This window comes from Pelophylax lessonae (assembly GCF_965119305.1).
Source record: "Pelophylax lessonae genome assembly, chromosome: 4".
Lineage (NCBI taxonomy): Eukaryota > Metazoa > Chordata > Amphibia > Anura > Ranidae > Pelophylax > Pelophylax lessonae.
The window spans coordinates 632,852,242-632,878,604 of NC_138771.1; the positions used below are offsets into that span (position 1 = coordinate 632,852,242).

The 26,363-nt window shown below is 40.3% G+C and overlaps 1 protein-coding gene across 1 annotated transcript; it reads left to right on the forward strand.

Moving 5' to 3' along the window:
- Window positions 1-491: 491 nt before the first annotated feature.
- On the forward strand, window positions 492-25,932 carry LOC309552874 (extracellular calcium-sensing receptor-like; the record flags this gene model as incomplete). The annotated part of the gene is made up of 6 exons (XM_082253785.1): window positions 492-619; window positions 1,631-1,922; window positions 5,775-6,587; window positions 12,872-13,099; window positions 21,615-21,738; window positions 25,019-25,932. 6 exons carry the CDS (start codon window positions 492-494, stop codon window positions 25,930-25,932), a joined length of 2,499 nt encoding a protein of 832 aa, XP_082109911.1.
- Window positions 25,933-26,363: the final 431 nt, after the last annotated feature.

Genomic DNA, 26,363 nt, shown 5'->3' on the forward strand with positions numbered 1-26,363 from the left:
CGGCCCTGCTCCCCCCTATAAACCAGCCGCCACTGTTTATTTTAAGTTTTCAAGGAAACCCCTCAGTTAAGAATGGGATAGCTTTTATTGGTGGCCTCCCTCTTGTAGGATTGAAGCAGTGCAGAGGCATAGAGCCTTAAGCCAGCCATACCGATAGTGTTGATGGGGGAATCAAGTGAGTTTCTAAAATTGAGAATTCTATTGGCTGCTTAAGGAGAGCATCTACAAATACATGCTGCTTTGAAAAGCAATTTTTCAGAATTGCAAGCTTGTTTTACCCACACAGCCCACACCTACAACACAAGTAGCTAGTAAAGACAGAAATGCTCTTCAGACAAGCGTATTTTCAAGGCCCAGTGTCAATCTCTCTTTTACAGGAACCTTTGTGGCTAATACCCAACATGATTGGCCTACACTTAAGTCTCTGGACTTTGGCCCTGTCCCATTTTATTAATGTACTCAATTCTAAAGACTCCCTATGCCATCTGGATATGGCTGAGCTGGAGGGAATAATACATCCTGGAGATGTGATGATTGGCATTGTGCTACCTCTTCACGTGGACAATGTATTCCAGCATAACAACTTCACCAAAAGACCACCTAGGACTACCTGCTCCAAGTAAGTGACGTCTGAGGTGAGGTTTCATTTGTTACTCCTGCATTTTGGCAGATATTTGAAAATATTTTTTTCTTGTGCAGGCATTCCACTGTAATGCCAAAAAAAAAAAAAAAAAAGATCAGTGGATGTAAGTAAGGAATGGGAGGATGAAAGAAGGGACATAGAAGCAGAAAGGAAGGAAGAAGGAAGAGATGGAGAAGAGGAAATAAAGCAAGGGAGGAAGGATGAAAGAAGGGGTGAAGGAGAGCAAAGGAAGCAAGGAAGGAAAACCGATTGGTTGGTTGCAGTTGTAGTGGAAAAGTTAGGGTTAAGAGAATTAATCCTTAATTTGAATGACTTTATTCTGAAATGTAATTTTAGTTTTGGTAGCTTGGATTTCCAAAAGGCTTCAAACCCTTTTTGGGATAAAAAACTGTTCAGAAGGCTGTTACTGCCTCATTTCTTTTATGCTATTTCACCCTTTGGTTGACTGATCCAGATTGTACTCTTCTATCATATAATTACTTGTATCATTTGTAAAGCAAGCAGGTCAGGCCATTTTTAGGCCCCATCATCTTATCAGGCAGGACTAGTTTGGGTTTTGTTAATGTTACATTTCGAAGGGTAACACATTTTTTTTTAAATAAGCTGAAACAAAACTGATCCAATTGTTCAGAAGTTTTTTTATCTCTATTATTTAAAATGCTCAAATGCCTCATGAATTGGCCACCTAAGCATCGTTATGGTTACTATATGATCTGCAAAGAACTACAAATCTTGGTTTGGTAATATTCTTGGTTGACAGTGTGTTGGTGGACCATATTCTATATAATATACAAATATTTTAACAAAATCACCATCAGTGAAAAACAAATATCATATCTGATATCTCCATAATTTAGGATAATAAACAGGGTAGGACAAAATCTCCCTCCCCGCAAAAAAACATGTTTTCATTGACTCTAAGAAGAAGCTGAATTTATGCAGATCCTTTATTTTATAATGTAATATGTTATATTACTTACATTGAAGGTTCAGCTTTGAGAACTTCCAGCAGCTTCAAGCAATGGTGTTTGCAATAAATGAAATCGCAAAGAGCCCAGCTTTTCTTCCCAACATCACACTGGGCTTCCAGGCCTATGACTCTTGTATGGTGGTACAGCAAAGTTTAGAAGCAGTATTGCATGCAGTGACAGGAAATGGGATGGCAGTGCCCAACTATCGATGTCTTCTAGATGTCCCTCTAACTGCCGTCATTGGTCACTCTGCATCCACACACTCTATAATCCTGGCGCACATTCTCGGGCTCCTCCACTATCCTCAGGTAACTTACACCAAGACTTTATTCTAAAATATAAATACTTGTTAATAAGTTCAAGTGTGACTAATAATAAGTGACTAATAATAAAAAAAAAAGCAATAATGGTAACTACTCAGAATAATTTAAAACTATCATAAAGGGAAAAGGTGCACATGAATAACGTTTGAGTTTGGGAAGACAATTTACAGGTTGTCTTTAAGCAGCCATTTGGCTATACTTGTATTTTCAGTTGATTGCAACCTAACCTTTTCAACTTTGTAAGCTTTTTTTATAATTAATATTTTTTGGAATAATACATTTTGTATTGCTCTGTACATTGCCCTGTCCATGTGCACCATTCCCCTTCTCCTAGTTTTAAATAATCTGAGCCATTGTTGCTTTGTTGGATTTGGTGCAGACACATTTAGAGTGTTTTTAGCTTTCTTGAGCAAGTCTGGGCTTCTGGTTTGTGGATGTACCTTTAAGGAGAATAAGGCTGCAAGAATTGGCCAGGTCTACTTTCCAACATCAGTCTCTGACCTCACAAATGCTCTTTGAGATGAATAGGAATAAATATTCACAGATACACTTCAACGCCATGCAACGCTTGCATGAAGAGTGGAAGACCAAAGGAGGAGGCCAAATTTATAATAATTTCCATGATTTTGAAATGCAATGTCCAAACAAGCTCAGATGTGATGGTCAGGTTTCTACAGATGTTTTGCCATAATGTTGGATAAAGCTTCTGTGTGGAAGTCTAAACAGGTCTCAAATCCAACTGCAAATTAACAAAATAAAACTTGAGTCCCTTGAGTTAACCAAATCCTCCTACATTTATAAAAATAAAATTAATAACCGCGCTAATGGAAAATAAAGAAAAGCTGCAACTTCAAGTGTGACCACACCCCAGTGAAACAATATACAAATTAACATTAAACATTAGAATGGAACAAATAAAGTCCATATAAAGTCCATAAATTGTAGATAATGCAATTCGTGATTCTCAAACCAGGCTCCTCATGGATATATGCTTACCAAAAAGGTGAACAATAAAGCGAGTTATTGGACCAAAATCTTGTCCATTTGATAGAAGAAAGAAACCAAATAAGGCTCGTGATAATGATGTGATCGTTGAGTCATAAATAATGTAAAAAAGGAAAAACGCAATAGCATAAAACCCAACAAAAATTGGTACATTTAAACTGATGACACCAATGTGATTATCCAGTGAATAGAAAAAAAGGAAATGGTGCTCAAATGGTGAAATGAGTGAAACCTCCACCAATTTTTGCGCTGCTTACCAGAACACAAAATGGGTGTGCACAAAAAACACATCAGAGGAAATTAGGATCCCATATAGAAAGACACCTATAGGTACTCCTTACCAAAGATCAGTATTGGCAGTCACATAAACACCCAAGGAACAGTGCTATCCTCCACCAGATGAAATCTCTTACCAAACAAATAAGTAGTAAACACTTGCAGGTAACTCAAGCTCCAAGGATGAAGGCACTTGTATCTAGAACTCCTCTATTTGTTGCAGGCTCCAAACCAGATAGCTTGTCTGTGTCCAGAAGCCTCAAGCCTCAGTCTGCTCCTCACAGCCCAGTGACAGGCAGCGCATACTCAGTGTGATGGGAAGGAGGGGGCGGAGCCTGCTGATCTCCAGTGTCACAGTTTAGGAAGTGTGTTCTCTGTATTAGGCCTCCTACATTTATGTCCAACACTATCCTTCTGTCAGATATTGCAGATCGCAGTGGAAGAGTTTCAGCAGCACAGTAATTTCTATCAATCTAGTGGAGCAGTGGACAGGATTAGACTGACTGACAAGCTCCACGACAATGCTGATAACCATGAGCCCTGCAACATTTCCTTATTCTACTAAAGTGCAAGCATAGTTTACATGAAGGACATTGCTGCTTTGCATTCAGTAGCAGTGCAGCACGGTTTCCCTCATCACAAGAAACTGCAATAGGTGGACTGCACTGCACTGATAGGATCTGTGGAAGGATTTGTGAGACTTTGCAGGGGACTAATGGAAAACAGTAAGTGCAGATGCACTTACATTTAAGGTTGTGTTCACAACTGAGAGATCTGAAGCGTGATTTGAAGCTTCACCAGAAGCAGTTCAATGCACAACACAAGGATTTCCATCATCTTCAACGGTGCTTATTAACACTTGAGCATAGTGTCGCTTACAGCTCATCACTTGAAAAAAAATCGGGGTAGATTTGCACTTTTTTGCCCCAACAGACTTCAACTGGAGTACTTGAAAAAAAAAACTGTAAAAATGCACAAATCTGGCATTTTCTTACCTAGTAACTAACTTCCTATTGGCTAAAAATGAAATTCAAAAAGTTCAGGCCAGAAATTCATGCAAAAATGCCTGTACAAATGCTAAAGAAAAATGGCCAAAAATTAACCAAAGACATTCAAGTGAGAATGGAACCTAAATGCTGCAGAACATACTTTTTTTTTTTTCTTAATGGAAAAATATACAGTAGTTCTACCTTAAAATAACAAACAAAAGAGAAAACAGGCGCCTCTGAGTTAAGACTGCGATTTAATATGGCAAACAAGTAATAAAAACTTACATCAAAGTAAGTATAAGCAGACAAGATGGGTCCTTCCGGTGTCCATGTGGAGGCTGGGGCTTGGAGTCATCACTGTGGGTCTGTAATCATCTCCTCTCTTCCTCTTCCTGTCCAGCAGGAAGTGGAGGGTGTCACAGCAGTGAGATGGAGGCTTGGACAGCAGGGTGAAACCGCAGTGAGATGGAGGCTTGGGCCGCACAGTGGCTGTGATGCTTGTCCACAGGATCTTCCGGCGTAATGACTGACGCGTTTCCGAGCATGCGCACTGTGGTGGGAAACCAGCGCGCGCTCTTTTTTCAAAGTCAAATGTAAAAGGGAAAGAGAAGGACCAATTTATGTGTTCCGGGACAATGCCCTCTGGTGGTGAAGTTATAAAATTACTATCAAAGTAAACATGACTCTACATTATAGCTGTATGAGGAACAATGCCCTCTGGTGGTGAAGTTATTAAATTACTATCAAAGTAAACATGACTCTACGTTATGGCTGTATAAGGAACAAGGGTCCCTCTAGAGGTCAAACCAGTAAGAAATAAAAATAAACAATAATATACATGTGATACGATGCATAAAGAGAATAATGCCATAGACAATGAGAGGAAAATTAGAGGGGAAAAAAAAAAAAAAAACCATGGGATGAAATGAGAAAGAAATGATAAATGTGGAAATAAAATTAAATATTAATGAAAATAAAAATAAAATATAAAAATGAAATTAAAATAGAAATAAAAATCAAAAATGACTCCAAGCCCCAGCCTCCACATGGACACCGGAAGGACCCATCTTGTCTGCTTATACTTACTTTGATGTAAGTTTTTATTACTTGTTTGCCATATTAAATCGCAGTCTTAACTCAGAGGCGCCTGTTTTCTCTTTTGTTTGTTGCATGTTTGGAGATCGTTTCTGCTCCCCAACAGGCTGGCCCTGAGCATTCAGACTATTTCCTCATCTCACCTTAAGACTTTATCATAGCCTTGATGTGCTATTATATGGACTATCGTTTTTATGTAGTGCTAACAGCTTGCGCCACTTGTTCCATTTCCTACCTTAAAATAAACCTCTGATTATGAAAGGTCAGCTCCATGAACTTGGATGCACAGCCCAGAATTTGTTTTTGAAGATATTGAAGTTTATGCAAATGTAAGGGAACAAAACAGATAATAAACAGATAATAAATGCTATGTGTAAAGATTATTATTTCATTGTCTTATCGTAGAATGTGAGATTTTCTGAAAAATTTAATGGGTCCTGATAATTTTCATAAATGTTTTTTTCTCCAACAGATCAGCCATTTTTCCACAAGTGCTCTCCTCAGTGATAGAAGAAAGTTCTCCTCTTTCTTCAGAAATGTTCCTAGTGATGCGTTTCAATCCAGGGGCATTGCGCAGCTACTGTTACATTTTGGTTGGATGTGGGTAGGTCTGCTCGGTAATGACAATGACTATGGACAGCAAGGCATTCAGCTTGTCAAACAAGAAATTGCCAAGGCTGGGGCATGTGTGGCTTTTACTGAAAACATGCTCACCAATCAACCTGACCGAAATGCCCCACACATTGTCAATGTCATTAAAGAGTCAACAGCAATGGTGGTAGTTGTCTTCTGCAAGGACATTGATTTTGCTATGATAGTGCTTGAGATGATAAGGCAGAATGTTACCCAAAGGGTATTTGTGGCCAGCGAAGCTTGGTCAACATCTGCCCTCTTCTCTATGGGAACTCTTGCCCAGTTTTTTTCTGGAACAATTGGATTAGCTCTTCCCAGTGGGGCAATCATGGGATTTAAGGAGTTTCTTAACAAAATCCATCCCTCTTCACCCTGGGGAGGGAAGTGGTTGAAGATCCTCTGGGAGAAAACTTTCAATTGTGCATTAGTAGACCAAAGTAATGTTACGATTGTTCCAATCGCCACAGATAAATTGTGTACAGGAGAGGAGAGCCTCGAAACAGTTCAGAACAGTTTCACTGATGTGTCCAACTTGCGAGTCACTTACAATGCTTACATGGCTGTGCAGATTGTCGCTGAAGCTTTAAAAGACCTGAGAAATTGCTCCAATGATTGCACATGTGCCAGTGTTTCAAATTTCTATCCATGGCAGGTAATAAACATGTTTTATTCATAGGTGATTTTTAAAGTTGACAAGATGTATATATAATATATAACTAAATATACTAATATATAACTTGTATTAACTAAAAAAAATGTAATAAAGAATGAGGAGGGGGGGGGGGCAAGGGGACTTTTAAAGGGGTACCGTCATAAGACTAATAAATCTGAGTAGACATACATAAGAATAATTTTATTGAAATAAACAACATATGGTAAAAATTACTGTATTCCTAAGAACACAGGCAGCAGTAATACAAATATCACATAAAAAAAAGAGAGAACAGGGAGTAGCAAAATACATATGAGGCCAAATCGTTTACTACATAGAGGGGTGATTGCTCAGACCCCCACAAGACCTATGCTGACCAGAAGGCGATGCAACTGCTAGGTTTACATGTAGTGAACGTAGATGCCCATGAACTTGCCCAACATATTTCGCGGACCACCGCTTCTTCAGGGGCAGTTGGAAAGGTATATGAACATCACAAATGCTACTAAGGAATAAAGAAAAAAGGAAAATAAATATATCAAAATACCATAAGATAAATAATATAATTTACATAATAGGTCATTCAAATGTGGAGGTCACGAGAGAGAGCATAGGTCAAAAACCAGGAAACCCAACTGCAAGATAACCACTCCCAGATCAGTAGGATGGACCAGGGATCATAGGGTGAGGATATTCCCCCGGGGCGAGCATGGGAGCACCCCAAAACAAACAGGCCAGGTGGATAATAATGATGTTTGGGAAAAATGGTCCTGTGGTATTAGGTCTACATAGATAAAAAATGTGATGAAAAATTTAATTAACAGATGTATGGGATAGGTAAAAAATGTATAGAAAAAAATCTATTTTCTATGTATGTAGATAGCACATTGATTTAGATATCAATGTATATGTTAGTATAGAAAAAGTACAATGGTTACATGTCTTACCCACAAAATAATCCAGTCCGTCCAAAAGACAACTTCTCTCAATATCAGGCTCTGAATTTCCTCTCCAATTCCACTTGGCAGCGGGACACGCTGCTGTATGGATCTCCAAGTATTTTCCCTATACTTTGCTGACAACCTATACTCGTTCTTCATCATTTATATATATATTAGCAGTCCTAGGCTGTTCACTATTTGCCCCTCATTTACACTTCTTTACCTCACATGACCCTCATCCTTCTCGTTTTTTCACATTTTTCTCACTTTTTACATGAGTGTATTTTTTCACTTGCTAGTCATTCATACATTCACTTCCATCTAGATTTTATGTTTTCACCTATCATTGTGATTATATATATGTGCAAGGTTGTACTCTGCAGACACAATATTTTACGTTTGCATGTATATGTATCTATCTTATACATGCTTTTATATTTTATTTTTTTATTTTTGTTTTCACATTTTTTTTATATATATATTGTTTTTCACATACACCTTTTGTCATTCCCTTTGATTATATGTTTCACACTTTTTCATATATGTGCACCGGTAGGTACGGTGTTTGATACTACACATACACATATATATATATACATCCTATATACCTCTTTCATGCACCTTCCTCCCGCATTCTTTTCCCTCACATACCCATTCAATTATCCAATTACAATTTCCTCACACCCACATACTTATTTTAGGATCAACTGATTACACTTGGATTTTCTTCTTTGATTATCCACCAGCAAAGGATATACCACCAGCCACCCGTCTGCCCTGACTTTTTAACAGACTGGATTATTTTGTGGGTAAGACATGTAACCATTGTACTTTTTCTATACTAACATATACATTGATATCTAAATCAATGTGCTATCTACATACATAGAAAATTGAATTTTTCTATACATTTTTTACCTATCCCATACATCTGTTAATTAAATTTTTCATCACATTTTTTATCTATGTAGACCTAATACCACAGGACCATTTTTCCCGAACCTCCTTATTATTCACCTGGCCTGTTTGTTTTGGGGTGCTCCCGTGCTCGCCCCGGGGGAATATCCTCACCTTATGATCCCTGGTCCATCCTACTGATCTGGGAGTGGTTATCTTGCAGTTGGGTTTTCTGGTTTTTGACCTATGCTCTCTCTCGTGACCTCCACATTTGAATGACCTATTATGTAAATTATATTATTTATCTTATGGTATTTTGATATATTTATTTTCCTTTTTTCTTTATTCCTTAGTAGCATTTGTGATGTTCATATACCTTTCCAACTGCCCCTGAAGAAGCGGTGGTCCACGAAACATGTTGGGCAAGTTCATGGGCATCTACATTCACTACATGTAAACCTACCAGTTGCATCGCCTTCTGGTCAGCATAGGTCTTGTAGTGGTCTAAGCAATCACCCCTCTATGTAGGAAACGATTTTGCCTCATATGTATTTTGCTACTCCCTGTTCTCTCTTTTTTTATGTGATATTTGTATTACTGTTGCCTGTGTTCTTAGGAATACAGTAATTTTTACCATATGTTGTTTATTTCAATAAAACTATTCTTATGTATGTCTACTCAGATTTATTAGTCTTATGACGGTACCCCTTTAAAAGTCCCCTTGCCCCCCCTCCTCCTTCTTTATTATCATATTATTTGGGACGTGGATACCATTATTCCTAATATCCCATTTGCATACTCTCTTTTTGAGCTTGTCTTTTATTAATAAAACAAAATGTAGTTGAAATGTAAGCTTTCAAAACAAGCTGGGGTTACTTTTAAGCTAGTTTTTTTTTTTCAGTATGAAGGATACAGGAACATGACCAGGAGAAAAGTTTGAAACTAGCTTTAGAAAGTATTCTTTTACGAAAGGAGTACTAATGCTTGGAACAGACTTCCAGTAGAGGTAGTGAGTCAGTCAACCGTAAGTGTATTTAAAGGCTAAGTTCAGCTTTTCTAAAAAACAGCCTATGCAGTCAAGATGCCCCAATAGATATTAACAATTTGTGCAACTTTGTAAAATGATCAATCATTTTATAGTTTTACCTGAAGGCCATATGCGTCCCCACAGATGCCTGGCAAATAAACTTCTTTTAGGCAAACCCCCACGACCTGATTTGTTGCTGGGACATGAAAATCATTGGATGCTCACTTCCAGCGTTGCAGAACTGAAAAACAATAGTTTCTTTGTCCTAGCAATGAGGCAGGACATGGGGTTGCTAACTAAGAGTCTATTAGCCAGATGTCTGAGGGCACCCAAATGGCCTCCAGGTAAAAATATAAAATCAATAATCATTTTACAAAGTGGCACACATTTTTAATACTTTTTTGGGCCCTTTGACTGCTTAGGTAACTTTTTGGAGAATATGAACTTATCTTTTAAACATGGTTTGGACAAAGCATGTATGGCATAAATCTACACTTAAACACAATGGTTTTTAAAAAATCCAAAAAAGCAAAAAAGAGGCAGACTCAAAGGACCACTTGTTTATTTATTTTTTTTATTTCACTCTTGTATGCTACTTTATAAGGCAAATTATAAAATTCTCAACTATATATTCAAACATGTTTTCAAATATTGTTATCCTAATTTTGTGAAATCTATTATTAGATTATCCACTGATGAACAGGTTTTCACAGGGAGATCCAAGCAATTTCCTAATACCAAAATTATTTCCACCATTTTACATTTACACTTCATAATTTCAATGGTGAGTGAGATGTTCACCTCCCTGGAATACATTCCAAGTCACCATGAGGTCCTCTCATCCTTAGCAACAGTCAATTTGCAAGTATTTTATAGGTTAATACATATTACATAAAATCAGAGCAGCTAAAACAATACAGTCGGATTTACCGGTACAATTGGGAACATGCAACTTTGAAAATCTTAACAAATCTTTATTGTCTGCACATATGTATTAAAACTTTAATGGATCATACAAAATCCTAAAACCATCCCCATGTGAGGTAAATCCTATCTCAATTAACAAGACTCTTTGTTTTAAAAAAAAACAAATGATTTAATAACTATTGCTATATCCTCGGTCGGCTATCACGTTTGTCCTGATGAAGCTGTTTGTGAAACACGTTGACATAGGAGGACTCTTCACCTTAAGGCCTTTTGCTCTTTTTGAATACTATAGCAGATCATTTGTTGACCAATTTTTGGTAATTAGCTAATAGACATTTATTTAGAATGAGGAGTCTTGTTATTTGAGAGGATTACATACAGGATACTAAAATCATCCCCATGTGAGGAAAATCCTATCTCAAATAAAAAGACTCCTCATTCTAAAAAAAAATGGCTATTAGCCAATCACCTAAAATTGGTCTACAAATGATCTGGTATGGTATACAAAAATAATGAAAGACCCTGTGGTGAAGAGTCCTCTTATGTCAACGCATTTCACAAACATCTTCTTCTCGACAAACGTGAGAACCGACCGAGGATATAGCCATAGTTATTAAATCATTTATATTTTCAGAATGGGAAATCTTGTTAATTTAAGTTTACCTCACATGAGGATGGTTTTAGGATCATGTATGATCCATTAGAGTTTGTAATACGTATGTGCAAACAATAAAATGTTGTTAAGATTTTAACATTTGTGTGGTCTCAACTGTACTAGTCCAACTGTATTTCTTTGGTTGTTTATATGTAATTAGGGATGGGGTACTGCAATGATCTTTTGAATTCCCATAAAAAATCATGGGTTCTAATTGAAGCAAGGAGAGTGGAAGTAAAAATAAAAGGAGCAGATAGGAAAATCCTGGGGAAGATATAGTAGATAAATCTTATGTTTAGCCATAGTTGTAGAATTTGAGAAATTCATCCTAGTCAGTCATCCAAGCATAGGTGGTTCAGTAATTTTTCCATCAGATTTTTAGGATAAAGTGACTCTAGGCGTTGTTGTGTCTCCGTTGGATTGTGCATTAGAACAAACATGTTCCATTCTTTAAAGCTTTTGCACATGTGACTGTGCACATCCTCTGCTGCACAATAGCTATATCAGGAGCGGAGGGAGTTTTTTGCTGACCACCTAGAAAGGAGATGGGACAGGGCATGCTAGGTGACTGCTACCTTTCTATGCCCTGCGCACTTATTACAGAGAGGCTGGTGGATAGGCACGGGGCTTATAATTCATTCTTTAGAGTTTCTCTAAAGAAAAGCCTTTACTTCTATACATCTGTAGAACTGTTTTAAGTATTCAGAGTCTGTAATGAAGCCACAGTATAAAGGATTAGTAACTTGGGTTCTTCTACTGAGCAACCTGGTTTCCTAGAAGACATCAACAAGTCCTGACAGCTCTGTTTACGTATCACAAGAGAGGAGATGTAAAAGTGGAAATGCAGATAAAAATGTCTGCACATTCCCCCCCCCCTTCCCTTAACGACCCACCCCCTAAAGCTGATTTTTTTTTATAACAACCCCCCCCCCCCCCGTACTGCTCTACTGTGTTTTTTTTTCCTGCAGCCTTCTAGCTTGTCTGATGACATCACAGGTCCTTCCTTTTCCTTTTCCTTCTCAGTGGCAGCGGGAGTGGGCTTATTTATTGACATAAGGGCACTACTTAGTCCAAGAACACTATGAGCTCCGCTTGCATGATAAAGTCCCCCAGAAGTGCGTCAATGACTAGCTATTCCACCTTCCAAATAACAGATCACACACTGGGGACGTTCAACTCCAGCCAAGGTTTATTGCAATGAAAGCATACCGCTATCTTCCATTCAAAGTCATGCCCCTAACATATTTCACTTACAGCTGGGCTTAATCATGGGGATCATCCCCATGGGTGAAACATGCTAGAGGCATGGCTTTGGGTTGAAGTAAGCAAGGATGGGTTTATCTAATGACTAACTAGTGTCACAGGAAATTGAATGAGAAAGACTGTTGTTTAGCCCAGAAGAGGACTGGCACTACTGGATGCAAAAAGAAGAGGACAGCATAGAACATAAGTAGTAAGTAGAACTTGGCACATTATTTTTTCAAAACCAGGAGAGGGGGAGCATGATAATTAAAATTCACCTTTTGGTTAAATAGTGTACACAGACAGGCTGAATCACTAATTAAACCAAAGAAATAAAAGTTCACATTTACACATGTATTTCAACAATGAAACTCTTTGGTCTCAGTACTTTAACCTCAGTTTTATCACAGGTTGTTTAGTTTTTATATTTTCACTTATAATAAAACTTGATAAAAAGTACAATATTTTGGATTAACTCCCAATCAGTGTGATCATGGACATTCGTTCTTAACTGTAAAGTGTTTTAATACAATCCATTTAAAGCAGTTCATGAAGTTCATCGCTAAAATAATTGTTTCCACCGTTAAACTCTCAGCTTCTGAACTACGTGAAGAAGGTCAGGATGAAACTAAGCAGTGGCAGAGAACTCTTCTTTGATGAGAATGGAGATCCACCAGCCGTCTACGACATTGTGAACTGGCAGCTGAGCCCGGATGGTGTCATACATCATGTCAAGGTTGGCAGTTATGACACAGCAGCACCGCCTGGTCAAGTCTTCAGTGTCAACACCAGCATCATGTGGTGGCCCAACGGAAACCAAAAGGTGTGTCCATAGGAATTGCATATTTCTTTTTTATGACCACATTTTTATTGAATTTTTTGCAAGAAGGTTCGATACAAACATTGTATTAGCATAACAAGGCAGAGAAAAATGATCACAATGGTCACAGATTTGAAACAAGAAACATGAACATAATAACAGGTCGAGTCAAGGCACTACAGGTGAACCTTGCCGGTGACATATGAGTGTGTTGAGCTTCCGCCCTATGAGGACCAAACATTAAGGTACACCGGGCTCCGACTACCCCACATGGGAACCAACTGTAGTCAGGACCGGGTACAACAGGGGGAGTATTATGGGTTGGGGTCAGCCATGATTAACTAGTGGTAGGCCAATCGGTGGGGGTGCTACGAGGAGGAGGGATCATGTACCGGCAAGTTTTCACAAAAAGGAAAAATCCTAAGAGGAAGATGTTGTACCAAGTAGGGGTGGACACCTGATGCAGAAAGCGTGGGAGTGTCCCCAGTCCGTGAGGATGCATTGTATTTCCCAAACAGAACAAAGTTGGGATGATGTAGGTTATCTGGGGGGCGGAGTTCAGGAAACAGTTAGATCGAGACCTTTGGAGATTCATAGGTTAGCACTCCTAGTATCAGAGAGCCAGGGTGCCCAATGCTTGTAGAAGAAGGTGGTGGTCATGTTGGCTTTGGCGAAGGCAAATTCCATTCGGAGGTGATTGTTTAGCAAGAGAATGGTGTCCGCTAATGTGGGGGGTTTTGGTGATTTCCAGGCATTCGCCAGTGCTAGAAGAGCTGCTATGAGGACATGGGTAGCCAGGACTTTGATGTGAGAGGGCCATGTTGAAATTGAGAGATCCAAGAGGAGATCCAGAGGGGAAAGTGGGGAAGAAATGTTGCACAGGGGGGAGAGAAATGCTGAGATTGAATTCCAGAAAGGTTTGATATGCGTGCAGTCCCACCAGATATGTTGAAGTGATCCTATTCCTTGACAGCCTCTCCAGCATAACGGAGACAAGGTGGGATACATAGTTGCCAGTCTAGAGGGGGTAAAGTACCATTTGTGGAATAGTTTTTGTAGAGATTCCCAATGGGATATGCACCTTGAAGCTGTTAATGGAAGGAGCAGTGCTCGGTGCCACACATGTGGGGGTGATGAACTGGGCACTATCGAAGGCCAAAAGACCATAGAAGAAGATGTAATTGCATATTTCACATTACCAGTTATGCATTTTCCAATTATAAATTTTATTAAATTTGCTGAAACCCATAGCAAATTGTTTGATTACTGTACATAAATGTAATCATTTGGGGGTTTTCTAAACTTTCTACTGTTCACAAGTTCAGTGTTTTGCCAGGATCACAAGCTGTTATTAGTGATCTCACCAGCATTTACACCTGCTTAAAAATATCTAAAATTAGGTTCCATCAGATCCGTTCTGGTGGGACTGTGATGCAGGGATTTGCAGAGATTTTGCTGTGGACCAAGGGTTTCTACTGCTACCGTATGGAACAGTCATATTTTGGGGTGGGAGGTGTTGGGTTTTTTTGTAGACAAAAAAAAAAAAAAGAATACAAATGTGTTGTGAAATACAAAAACATAATAATATAACATATTATCATATCTACATATAGACAAAATTGAACAGTTCAGTACAGCTCTATGCAAACAGCTCAAACTATATAAATTAATTATAAAACCCTGATGTGCAAAATAGCTATAAATATCATTTAAGAGTTTAAAACAATATGTAAAGTAACAATTATAACAAAAAAAGTCCAAAAATGATATCAAACTCACCTTCACACGCCAATGCAACATATCCACACAAGGCCCTAATTAACCACTTTAAGACCGGAAGGATTTGCCCCCTTAATGAGCAGGCCCAATTTTGCGATTCGGCACTGTGTTACTTTAACGGACAATTGCGCGGTCATGCAATGCTGTACCTAAAAAAAATTGATGTCCTTTTTTCCCACAAATAGAGCTTTCTTTTGGTGGTATTTGATCACCTGTGCCATTTTTATTTTTTGCGCTATAAACAAAAAAAGAGCGACAATTTTGAAAAAAAAAAAAAAAAAACAATATTTTTCACATTCTGCTATATGACATTCTCCAAAAAAAAAAAATGTAAAGATCAAAATTTTTTAACATTTTAGGCCAATTTGTTTTCTGCTACATGTTTTTGGTAAAAAAAAAATTGCAACAAGTGTATTTTGATTGGTTTGCGCACAAGTTATCGCATCTACTAACTACGGGAAAGATTTATGTCATTTTTATTGTTTTTTTTTTTTGTCTACTAGTAATGGCGGCGATCTGCAATTTTTTGTGGGACTGCAACATTGTGGAGGGCAGATCGGACCCCTAATTTACATTTTTGACACTTTTGGGGGGACCAGTGACATTACTACAGTAATCAGTGCTAAAAATATGCCCTGTTACTATAATAATGACACTGTCAGGGAAGGGGTTAACAGTATAGGTGATCAAAGGGTTAAATATGACAATAGGGGAGTGATTCTAACTGTGGGGGGGGGGGGGGGGCGAGGCTTCTGAAATGACCATAGAGACATGTGATCCTATATAGAAGGATCACAGGGGCTCTATGGTCATTGCAGAGAGAAGGATGGTTGGCTGTGTTTACAACAGCCGACCGTCCTAATCTCTAAGCAGGGAGCGATCGCTGGTGTCAGGCAGCAATCAAAGCCACCTGACCCGTGCATCGGCTTCCCTGCTGCCGAGTGGGGGTAGGAGCACGCTGCCGGCGGCTCGCGATCGTCCCCTAGCTTCCGCGCGCAACCGATGTAGACCTACATCGGTTTGCGCAGGAGAGCCACCCTGCCGCAGTAAAAAGGCGGCGGGTGGTCGGAAAGTGGTTAACTGTCCATCACTCCCAAAGCACCCTCATATTGAAATAGAGTGAACACCACATTTCAACTAGCAATTAAAGAAAACAGCGCTTTCCAAAACATGGAACGTATGGTTTGCTTTTACCTTCTTACGTCAACCAGATACTCCCCATCATACAAATAAGGACAAAAAAGAGAAGTCCCAATAGTATTACTTTATTTATTGAAATAACTAAAAGGTAAAACCCAGTACAACTCACAATTTGCAAGGGCCCATCCCAGCACTTCGGATTGATTAGCAGACTCTTTATTTAGCTTATTTGTTCATGATGGCATCACATCTCCATCCAACCTGTTTCGTCATTGGAAAATTCGGCAGGAGGACTCCAAAGTGCTGTGACAGAAATGTAGCATGGGGGATCTACATATTTGTTAGCTAGTAAATTACTGGTAAGCTTGTTATGAGGGGTTAGACCAAGCAACAAAATAAACAACAAGGCTGAGCACTGTTTTAGAAATCTCCTAGCTGGGGTCCTTTTGTCTTTTAGTGGGTTGTGTGCCTGGTTGGAGGACCCTGGGCTTGAGCTTGGGGCCTAGAGGACTTGAACCACTTGCAGACTGTGTGTCTGGGAAGTAAATTACCTTTTGCAGGCATGGGAAGCAGATGTATACTCACCAATATAATGGTCCCCGATACAGGAAATCCTTTACCCCACCTACGTTCTGCATTTCATCCACCCACTTTCATTCAAATCATTCTCACTTTACAGGCTTTCCTGCCTAGACCCTACCTTTAAATAAGCAGATATCTCCCTTCAGAACCCTTATGAACATGCCCATATGTGGTCAATGACATCCGCCAACATCCCTGTCCCTTTGTTTTTAATCAAGCTGCCAGCTGGGGAGCTGTTTGTTACGACGAGTCTCTGTTGGAAAAAGATCGCGTTGGCGGGGGGTGTTGGGGAGTTTTTCATCCCGATTGTCAGTAGATTTACATCATAGGTTTTTTTATTTATTTTTTCTAAATAAAGGATTTGTCAAATGTGTCAGTGTGTTTATCTACTTTTCTTTTGTGAATGAGTAACCAGGAGTACTATTTACCCCTTACATATTTACATGACATTTCAGATTCTGATAAGACTCCTTCAGAACCCCACAACCACTGGACCAAGGTTGGGGGGAAGTGGCCCTTGTCTGTATCAGTGGTTCTCAAATCCGGTCCTCGGGACCCACCAACAGGCCAGGTTTGCAAGATAACTAAATTACATCACAGGTGATCTCATTTGCTTCTCAGTGATTGCAGTATTCTAGTCTGCGTCCCCCAAGGTAATACTTAAAATCTGGCCTGTTAGTGGGTCCCGAGGACCGGAGTTGAGAACCACTGGTCTGTATCACCATGGGGACAAATTTACTTATTTTTGTGAAAAAGTAACTAGGGGTACTATGTACCTCTTTATCATTTACATAGGAGACGTTTACTTTGGGAAAACCATTATTCTTATGGAAGTTTACAGATTCTGATAAGTGTCTATCAACCAATGGGCCAAAGTGGTGGGGAAGAAGCCCTTTTCCTCATCAACATGGAGACAGGGTGCTTTGCCAGGAGGGTCCCACGGCAAAGTACCCAAGGTATGGCTGAAGAGAAAGGGGGCACATGCTCATTGCCACATTTTTCCTTCCTCCCCTCAGATCTAGTGTGAATGTTGAGTGAGGAGGTTGTAGGGTTTTAAAATTTATACTAGACATGTATGTATGTATTTTCAGGGAGAACCAGATTTTTTTTTATGGGGGGGGCTTATTAATAATTAAAGTTGCCCTTTAAAAATTATTAAAATTGCTTCTCCCGCTGAAAGGAATTAAACATTTTTCTGCATTAATACATGTCACATGGGACTGTTCCCAGCTCCCAGCGCCCAGCTCCCAGTTGATTTGTGTGATTTGGGGATTCCCCTAAAAAGTTAATTTAGCAGCAAATAGTATTTTGTTTTTCTCTTTCTAAGTTTCAGTTTTTCTGTAAAGCAGGGATGTCCAGGCTTTTGACCTTCCTGTTGGAAGAAAAGGAATTGCCTTGGGCCACACATAAATTACTCCAACAATAACCCCTGTGTGATAGACCAAACTGGGACAGAGGTTTTTGGAGGAGACTAGGGGCCAGCCTCCTACCCACTGATTATGGCCCATGGAGAGAGAGGATCATTCTCTAATGATGGACAGCCTCGTGATGGACGCTGAAAGCGAGGCTTGGATTAATTCTCTGAATAGGGACAATAAAGCTTCCCTTCAGGAGTGGATGGAAAGGTGTAATATTAATCTTGTACAGGTTAATGGTTAGAGGAAATATGGTGGCCCTCCTGCAGACTGAGTTGGAGAAGCCCCTACTTGGGACATTAATATTTATCAACAATATCCCTCAAGAAATCTATAAAGATAAATTACATAATTCCACTGCATCAGACAGCTGGAACATTGTCTTCTGACGACTTGTCTAGTGGACAGATTACACAAGTTTGTGTCTCTCCTATTATGTGCCTCCTAGATGTGCATTCCCATTCCTTATTAAATCACCCATTGTTTCTGTATGTCTGATCATCTCTTGGAGATGTGAATTATATTGTGATTACTTTACCTTGTTATGGAACCATCGTGGGATGTTTAAGCTTATGCTTATAATAATGTGTAATGTACTTTGTGTATATCCAGAGTTGTGGGCTAGGTGCCGAACGGTCTGGGCACCTAGGTTTGTTTAGGTGGCTAGTTGGTAATAAGTTTATGTTAATTAGATCATTGTCAGCTTTTAGTTGCTAGAGGTGGATTAGCATAATGTTTATTTTGGCTGTTACTTAGCTATGGTAATTATAGTCCTGTATACAGTTTCCTTTGCATACAATAATGTGATTAGGCTCACCTGACTTGGTGTGCTTTACAGTTTATTCTGTGCGATTTTCAAATAAAGTTAGTTTCAGTTCCAGTGCACCCAAGCTATTGTCGTCTAGTCTTGGGTGTTCAGCTATAATACTTGGTTCCAAGGTCCAGTCCGGAGGAAGCTATACGCCTTGGCAGAAGCACCCGAGCTGGGTGCTGGACGGTTCTATCACATAGGACCAGGGAGGGGAGGAAGCTGTCCTAACTCCCCAGCGGCAGTCTGAGATGAAGGGAGGGGAGGAAGTCATTCCCCCTCCCCAGCGGCAGGCCAAGGACCAGAGAGAGAAGGTGATTATCCTCCATCCCCAGCAGCAGATTCACAGTTCAGTAGAGAAGGTGGTCGTCCTCCCTCCCAATGGCAGTGTAGGGACTCAGGAATGCATCCTCGCTCCACAGCAGGAGTCCAGGAGATGAAGCAAACCTGATCTATATAATGTGCTATATAATCTGTATGATTTTCAAATAAAGTTAGTTCCTTTTTCCAGTGCACCTAAGCTATTGTCATCTAGTCTAGGGTGCTCACCTATAATACCTGGTTCCTAGATCTAGACTGGAGGAAGCGATATATCTTGACAAAAGCACTCAAGCTGGGTGCTGGACAGTTCCGTCACACCCTGGTTTAAACTTGTGCGGCCTTGCGAACCATGTTTTGCACGGGCACGGCAGTCCATTCCTTTGAATGGGCTGCTGTGTCTCCTGAAAATGCAAAATGCTGGGAAAAGGTTCCTGCTTTATATTTTAAATCACAGCCCGCATGGAAATCGTGAGTTCTCAGTGCCCAATGGCACCTGCGCACAACTTCTGCATTTTTTCTATGGGGGTGGATGCTTTTGTCTATGTGGATGCAGGTGCCGACCTGCAGTGGGAATCACCTGCACAAGTGGGAACCAAGCTTAAGGGCAATTGGGTGCCCGATGTGCAGCCACAGCACTGTTACAACACAGTCCAAAAAACAGGATTGGGAACTCATGTATATCGTGTATCTGCTCATTAAAGCCTTCTTTTATTCAAGCATTCCACCGAAAATTACAGCCTTACAAACACACAAGACTCTGAACACGGAGCAATGATCTAGCTGTTTCATTTAAATGCAAAGCAGGGAGAAAAAATACTAAGATCTGTTAGTAAATGCAGCACACATTACACATTGTTGTTAACCCTTTGATTGCCCCCAGATGTTAACCCCTTCCCAGCCAGTGTCATTAGTACACTGAGATGTGTACAGTATTATCACTCATCACTGTATTAGTGTCACTATTGATATCAGTGTCAGTTAGCCAGTTAATGTACCTCCCAGCAAGGGTCTCTTATCACCAGATTGCCTGCCACACTATCACAGTGGCACTATAAGTCTCTGATCACCACCATTACCAGTATAGCATGTAGAAAGGGCTTAGGGTGATAGTGGACCTTCTTCCATGATCCCCATTAACTTGTTGGGTGCCAAGTATGGGTTACATGAGAGGACTACCCCGGGTGGGTTCTTCTGGGCTACACAATGAACCAGTGTCAGGACCACTTTACTACACATGGGGTACTTTTACTTCTATGCCATTCAGATCAATGCCCCAGGACAAGCCTGATGCCTCCATGGGGGAACACTCAACCTTAAGAGGGGCCTCTGCTTTTAGAGATTACCATATACCGTGTACACTTGCACTATAACTGTTCACCAGGTTTACTCTCAATGTACACCTTCTCTGTAACTTACATTTAGGAGGGACATGCTGAGCCTTGTCCACATCCACCCGCCCAGTGTATCACCTCACTTCCTCACTCCCAGTAATGGTATGGAGCCCCGCCGTGCACCAAGCTTACTCCATGCTTGAACTTCACTTCACTTAACTCTTCTGTACCTGGGTACAGGCTGGGAACCTCTTTGGCGTAAATCTGCTCCTGTTGCTATGGGAGACAGACAGCTCACTGAGAGATTGCCGACAACAACTCCCTCCTGCAAGAGACTATCCCACTTGTCTCAGGCATACGCTTAATAACAGGCTGCTTGGTGATCTTCCATTACCCTAGGTAATGACTTGCATCTTCACACTGTGTTTTTTCACACCCCAAAGTGCATAAGTGACTTGAACAGTGGCGGTTACTTGCATTACACCTTTCAGTAACTTCAGATCAGGTGGAAACAGGATTTCAAAAGCTCTACTTGGAAAAGGGCAAAAATTACAAAGTCCTCATACAAGAACAGTATTTCTTCCTACATCCCTAATCCTAACTGAAGATATGTGCTACCCCGGAATACCTGCAAAGCAAGAGTCCATGTTCAATCAGGGGATCCATATGTGGCATTTCCCAGTGCTGGAGTCTTTGAGGTCAAACCCCAGGTCCTGATGACCTTTTACATGACAGCAGCAAGTGACATTCTTGCATGGGTGTGACTCCCTATGGGCTTAGGCTCTGAGCTCTGCTGCTCCCTTCTGCCCCCCTCTTCCTCTCTCTCGGCTCCAGACCACTGTCCTTCTTTAATAACACTGGATCAGTGGGTCAGACTCAAAGAAAACCCGCCAAAACCAAAGAAATGGGAAATACATTAACCCTTACCCTTCTGTCTGGGGCAGTGTCCAACTGGCTTACTTTCAACTCGTTTACAAGCATCATAGCTGCATAAATTCCAGTATATATACCATAGTTTGTAGACGCTATAACTTTCCCAAAAAACAAGTTCATATAAACTTAATGGGATTTTTTTTAAGTAAAATTCTGCTATAATATTGGTAGTTAAAATATTATACTTTTTGTGGTTGGTATACCATTAGGTTCCCCGGTCGGTCTGCAGTAATAGCTGTCCACCAGGATTTCGTAAGGCTCCTAGAAGGGGACAACCTGTCTGCTGCTATCATTGTGTATCCTGTCCTCAAGGAGAGATCTCCAACCAATCAGGTAAATAATTCTAAGAGCTGAAATTAGTTTAAGATTGGAAGAACATTAATATACCAACATACTGTATAAGCAATAATAAGAGCAACGATCAAAAATCGCTAAAGCGTTTCCTACTCCAGCACATGAACATATTTAAAATGAATGATGCCCAAAGCATATGTGCACCTGTATAATGCCCTCATATAAAGGCATTTCTATCCAGCACCATGTTAGAGGATTACTCCTGAAGCCCTTTGGCCAGAGCTCACCTTTGCAACCCTTATCCCTGGCTCTCTCTGCACCCCTTTGTCACAGTTTACCTCTTCAAGACCTCACCAAGAGCTCACCTCTGCACTCCCTACACCTCTCTTCCACAGCTCACCCCTGAACCATTGCATCCCTCTTCCACTGCTCACCTCTTTCTCAGTTTCTATTCACGGTTACAAATTTGGTGTCCATGCAGCTGGCTGTAGAGAGCACATTAGCTGCTCTCCGACACCCCCGACCCATTCACATATTTTCTAACTGGAGCCATGTACACAGCTGCAGGGATAATGTTGCAAGTTAGCATGAAATGACACAATGGTGTTCATGGTTGGCAGCCTTGGAATGCCTGGTAGTGGCAGTGACCCCCCCCCCTCCCTGCAGTACCAAGACACTACCCATGCGCCAGCTCTAATTTTTTTAATTTTATTGCTATAATAAACATTTTGACATTCAGTAATGCTTACTCAAACCCTTTTTCTCCTCATTATCCTTTTTTGGAGAGATATACTCCACTTCCCTTTGTGTCTAAAGGAAGTGAAAGGAAAACCACCCACAGGGACACTGGTTGCAAAATAGATTTTTTAAAAATCTGACAGTGGTTTTAAAATGGAACTCCAACATTTCCAAAACCTGCATCCCAAAAGCTCCTTGCAGGTGTTTTCCTGCAGTCTGCCATCTGCCCCAGTGACTTATCACACCTTTCTCTTCTTTCTCCAGCTGTGGAGAAGGGGGCATTTTTTAGGATTAGGTGGGGCTCACATAAATTCGTGAAAGCTCTGATCAGTCCTTGGAGCACTGTGAGCCCAGTCAAGTGAGGGTATGAATCTAAATGGAAGGCTGGGCTCACAAGAAATGAAGAAGAGGACTACAGTCACTGTACTAAGGGAGAAGTTAGGGACAGTGCTAACGCAGGGAGGAGGTAAATACAAGTAAGTACCTTTTTTTTTTTATAGGAGAAAGGGGGATTTGAAATTTAAAAGGGAATTTCCTAGAGTTCTACTTTAACCATTCCTATCTAAAATGAAACAAAAAAATGGCTTTAGATATAGTTTAAGTAATCACAGATCACTACTTAAAGTGTTACTATACCCACAACAGTAAAATCAGTCTTTATATGCAGAAAAGCATGCTTGTTATACTCACAGTAGAACCTAAGGGGTTAATCCTCTGCACTGTGTAAAAAGGCTATTTGATTCTGTCTTCTCTGATCCTCCCCTTCTTCCACTATCCCTCAATACATCTCATAGAGCAGAGCCGTAGGGGCACTCTGCACATGCTCAGTTTGGTGTGTATTGCTAGAGAGTTTTTTTGGTGGTCAGCACAGGGCCAATCAGCACTATCCATACAGAGGGTCAGGGATCCTACAGCCTCATAGGATAGTCAAAGGAAAATTAAAACTCCTCCTACAAGCTTTAACCAGAGGCTGATAGAAGTCACAAGACTGCTATACTGTATACTGCTGATGAGAAAAGGTATTTAGCAGTTCATATTTACTAAAATAATTCCATGTCCATGTTCTGTGTACTGTGGGAGACCAGATATAGTGAATGTAGGATCCTGGGTTTTAGTAACACTTTAACTGTCAGAGGGATTATATAGCCACAGCATACATTTTCATTTTGAAACATCAGCACTGTAACACTGTAGTTATTTTTGTCAATCCAATATAAATTTTCTTGAAAAATCTTAACGTTGTGAGTGCTGCCTGTCTACTGGCTATCTCTTTCAACAACTTCCTCGACTCTCTGCATGCTTTGCAGCTTCTGCGCTGCTGTTTAGTTTAAATTTCCAAGGACTACATATCCCATGGTACCTTTCTGCCTGTAAGCAGTGATTCCTGTACTGATCCCCCTTCTAAAATGCCTCCTCTCAGCACCTCTGTATTTCAGGAGGCAGACTCTGTGAAATGTGTGACACAGCAGTGCCTACCCATAGTGATTAAATGTCACAGAATTCAAGGCAGTAAATGTGTGGGAAAATTTACAAGGTATGTTTACAAGCTGCAAGATCACTTAGAGTAATGGGAGTAGGCTAGAAATAATTGAAATACAATGTGGAAATATATAGATGACATTAGGTTTTGACCATAAACACTCTTTCAATTGTCAGAATAGTAAATTATGGTCTACGGTTATTACTTTTATTAAAGTTTACCAAAAAAGTACTTAAAGCGGAGTTCCGGGCACAAAATCGATATTTTTTTTTTTGTGCCCCTCCGCTAGGTAGACATCACCTGAAAAGGAATTGGATAGTTAGGTTTTTTTTTTGTTTACTCACCTTGTAATTGAAGATCGTAAATACTCACCTCAGAGTACTTCCTCCCTCAGCGCCGCGGCTCACCCGTCACTTCCTGTCTCGCAATGATTCCTGGGAGCTGAACGTCTTCGCTCCCAGGAATCAATGCGACGGCACTGGCCCCGCTCGTCACTTCCGGGCGACGCCGCATTCCCCTGCTAAACAGCTTCTGGGCATGCCCAGAAGCTGTGGAGGAATGCGGCGCCGCGCCGGAAGTGACGAGAAGACGCGGAAGAAGACACAGAAGAGGACCGCGCCGGCTTCAGCTGCCCACAAGAGAGATGGAAACGCTGTGGAAGAAATTTTATAAGTAAGTATTTCTTCTAAAAGGTAAGTGCGAACCGGGACAGATCAGAGGCTAACCATTGTGGAATGTACTAGCCCTGACTGTCCCGGGGATATGTTCATTGAAAAATGACTTCTGTGCGCGGAACTCTGCTTTAAACAGATGTATTTAGCATGAAATCTGAGAGATTACTACTTTTGTTAAAAATCCAAGAAGGATGCAGAGATATTATCTTTTTTGCTCTCCTAATATAGTTTTGTTTTTAACGTATGATTAAAAAAAACATATTTTTGAACTATTTTAAAAAAAAAATGTAAACAATAGATTTTGACATGATTCTTTGAGTTTTTTTGCTTTGCTATATTTTCATGACTGCAGATTATATTCATATTACAGGTATACCCTCTAGTATTGTGTGCTGCAAGTAATTGATTTCCTATCATTATTTTTCAGATTCTGTTGATTGCTTCAAGTGCCCATGGGATCATTGGCCAAATAACCAGAAATCCTCGTGTCTTCCTAAAACCATTGAGTACCTATCTTATGAAGATCCACTAGGTGCAACGTTAGCCGTGACCACCATCATCTCCTCCCTGGTTCCTAATGCCATGCTAAGACTTTTTGTGAAACAAAAAACCAGCCCCATAGTGAAAGCCAACAATTTCAATCTGAGCCGTCTTCTCCTTCTCTCCTTGTCTCTTTGTTTCTTTTGTTCTTTGGCTTTCATTGGACCTCCTCAAAAAGAGACTTGTCTCCTACGACAGTCAGCATTTGGCACGATTTTCACTCTTTGTATTTCTTGCATCTTGGCCAAAACCATCATGGTAGTCTTTGCCTTCATGGCCACCAAACCTGGTAGCAAATTGAGGAGATGGACAAGTCCTTGGGTTTCATTCCTGATAATATCCTTCTGTTCCTTTTTACAACTAATTTTGTGTATCTCTTGGCAGTCACTTGCCCCTCCTTTTCCAGAACTTAGCACTAGATCCCAGTTGAGGTTCATAAGCTTTGAGTGCAATGAAGGCTCAGCCGTTGCTTTCTGGGCCATGTTAGGGTATCTTAGTCTCTTAGCCCTCATTAGTTTCATTGTGGCTTTTTTGGCTAGAAGGCTTCCTGATAGCTTCAATGAGGCCCAGTATATTACTTTCAGCATGTTGGCCTTCCTCTGTGTTTGGATTGCTTTTATTCCAGCTTATCTTAGTGCTCAGGGGAAGTACACGGTGGCAATGGAAATTTTTGCCATACTGTCATCTAGTTGGGCATTGCTGATTTGTATGTTTTTCCCCAAATGTTTCATTATTTTGTTCAGACCAGACATGAACTCCAGGGAATATCTAATGAGGAAACCCTATCCAACTTATCAATAAAAGTTAAAGAGTAACTCCACTTTTGTTGAGAAAAAAAACTATTCCCCTCTGGGTGATCTGTGTATATTGTAAGGATTTTAATAAACTTTGCTGCAGATTCCTACCTTTTGTTATTTTGAAGAAATAGCTGTTTGTTTGCCTTGTCCATGTGAAAATGAATGTGAATGGGAGTGACTTTATAATTGTTAGTCAGCTGCTACACTTTCAGGGTTCTAACAAGGAAAGTGGCAATGTCTGCATCCTCTTAGGCATGATTTTGCTTGTATCCATGAAGGTAAAAAACTTTGTGCCTTTACAAACACTTTAGCGGGTGTTGGAGGATGGCAAAAAAATGTGGAGCACCGGCCACCCCCTAACCGTAAGTCTAAACAAAGCCTTACTGTCTGGGGGAGGGGGGAGGAGTTTTCAAAACAAAATTCAAATTTTTCAAA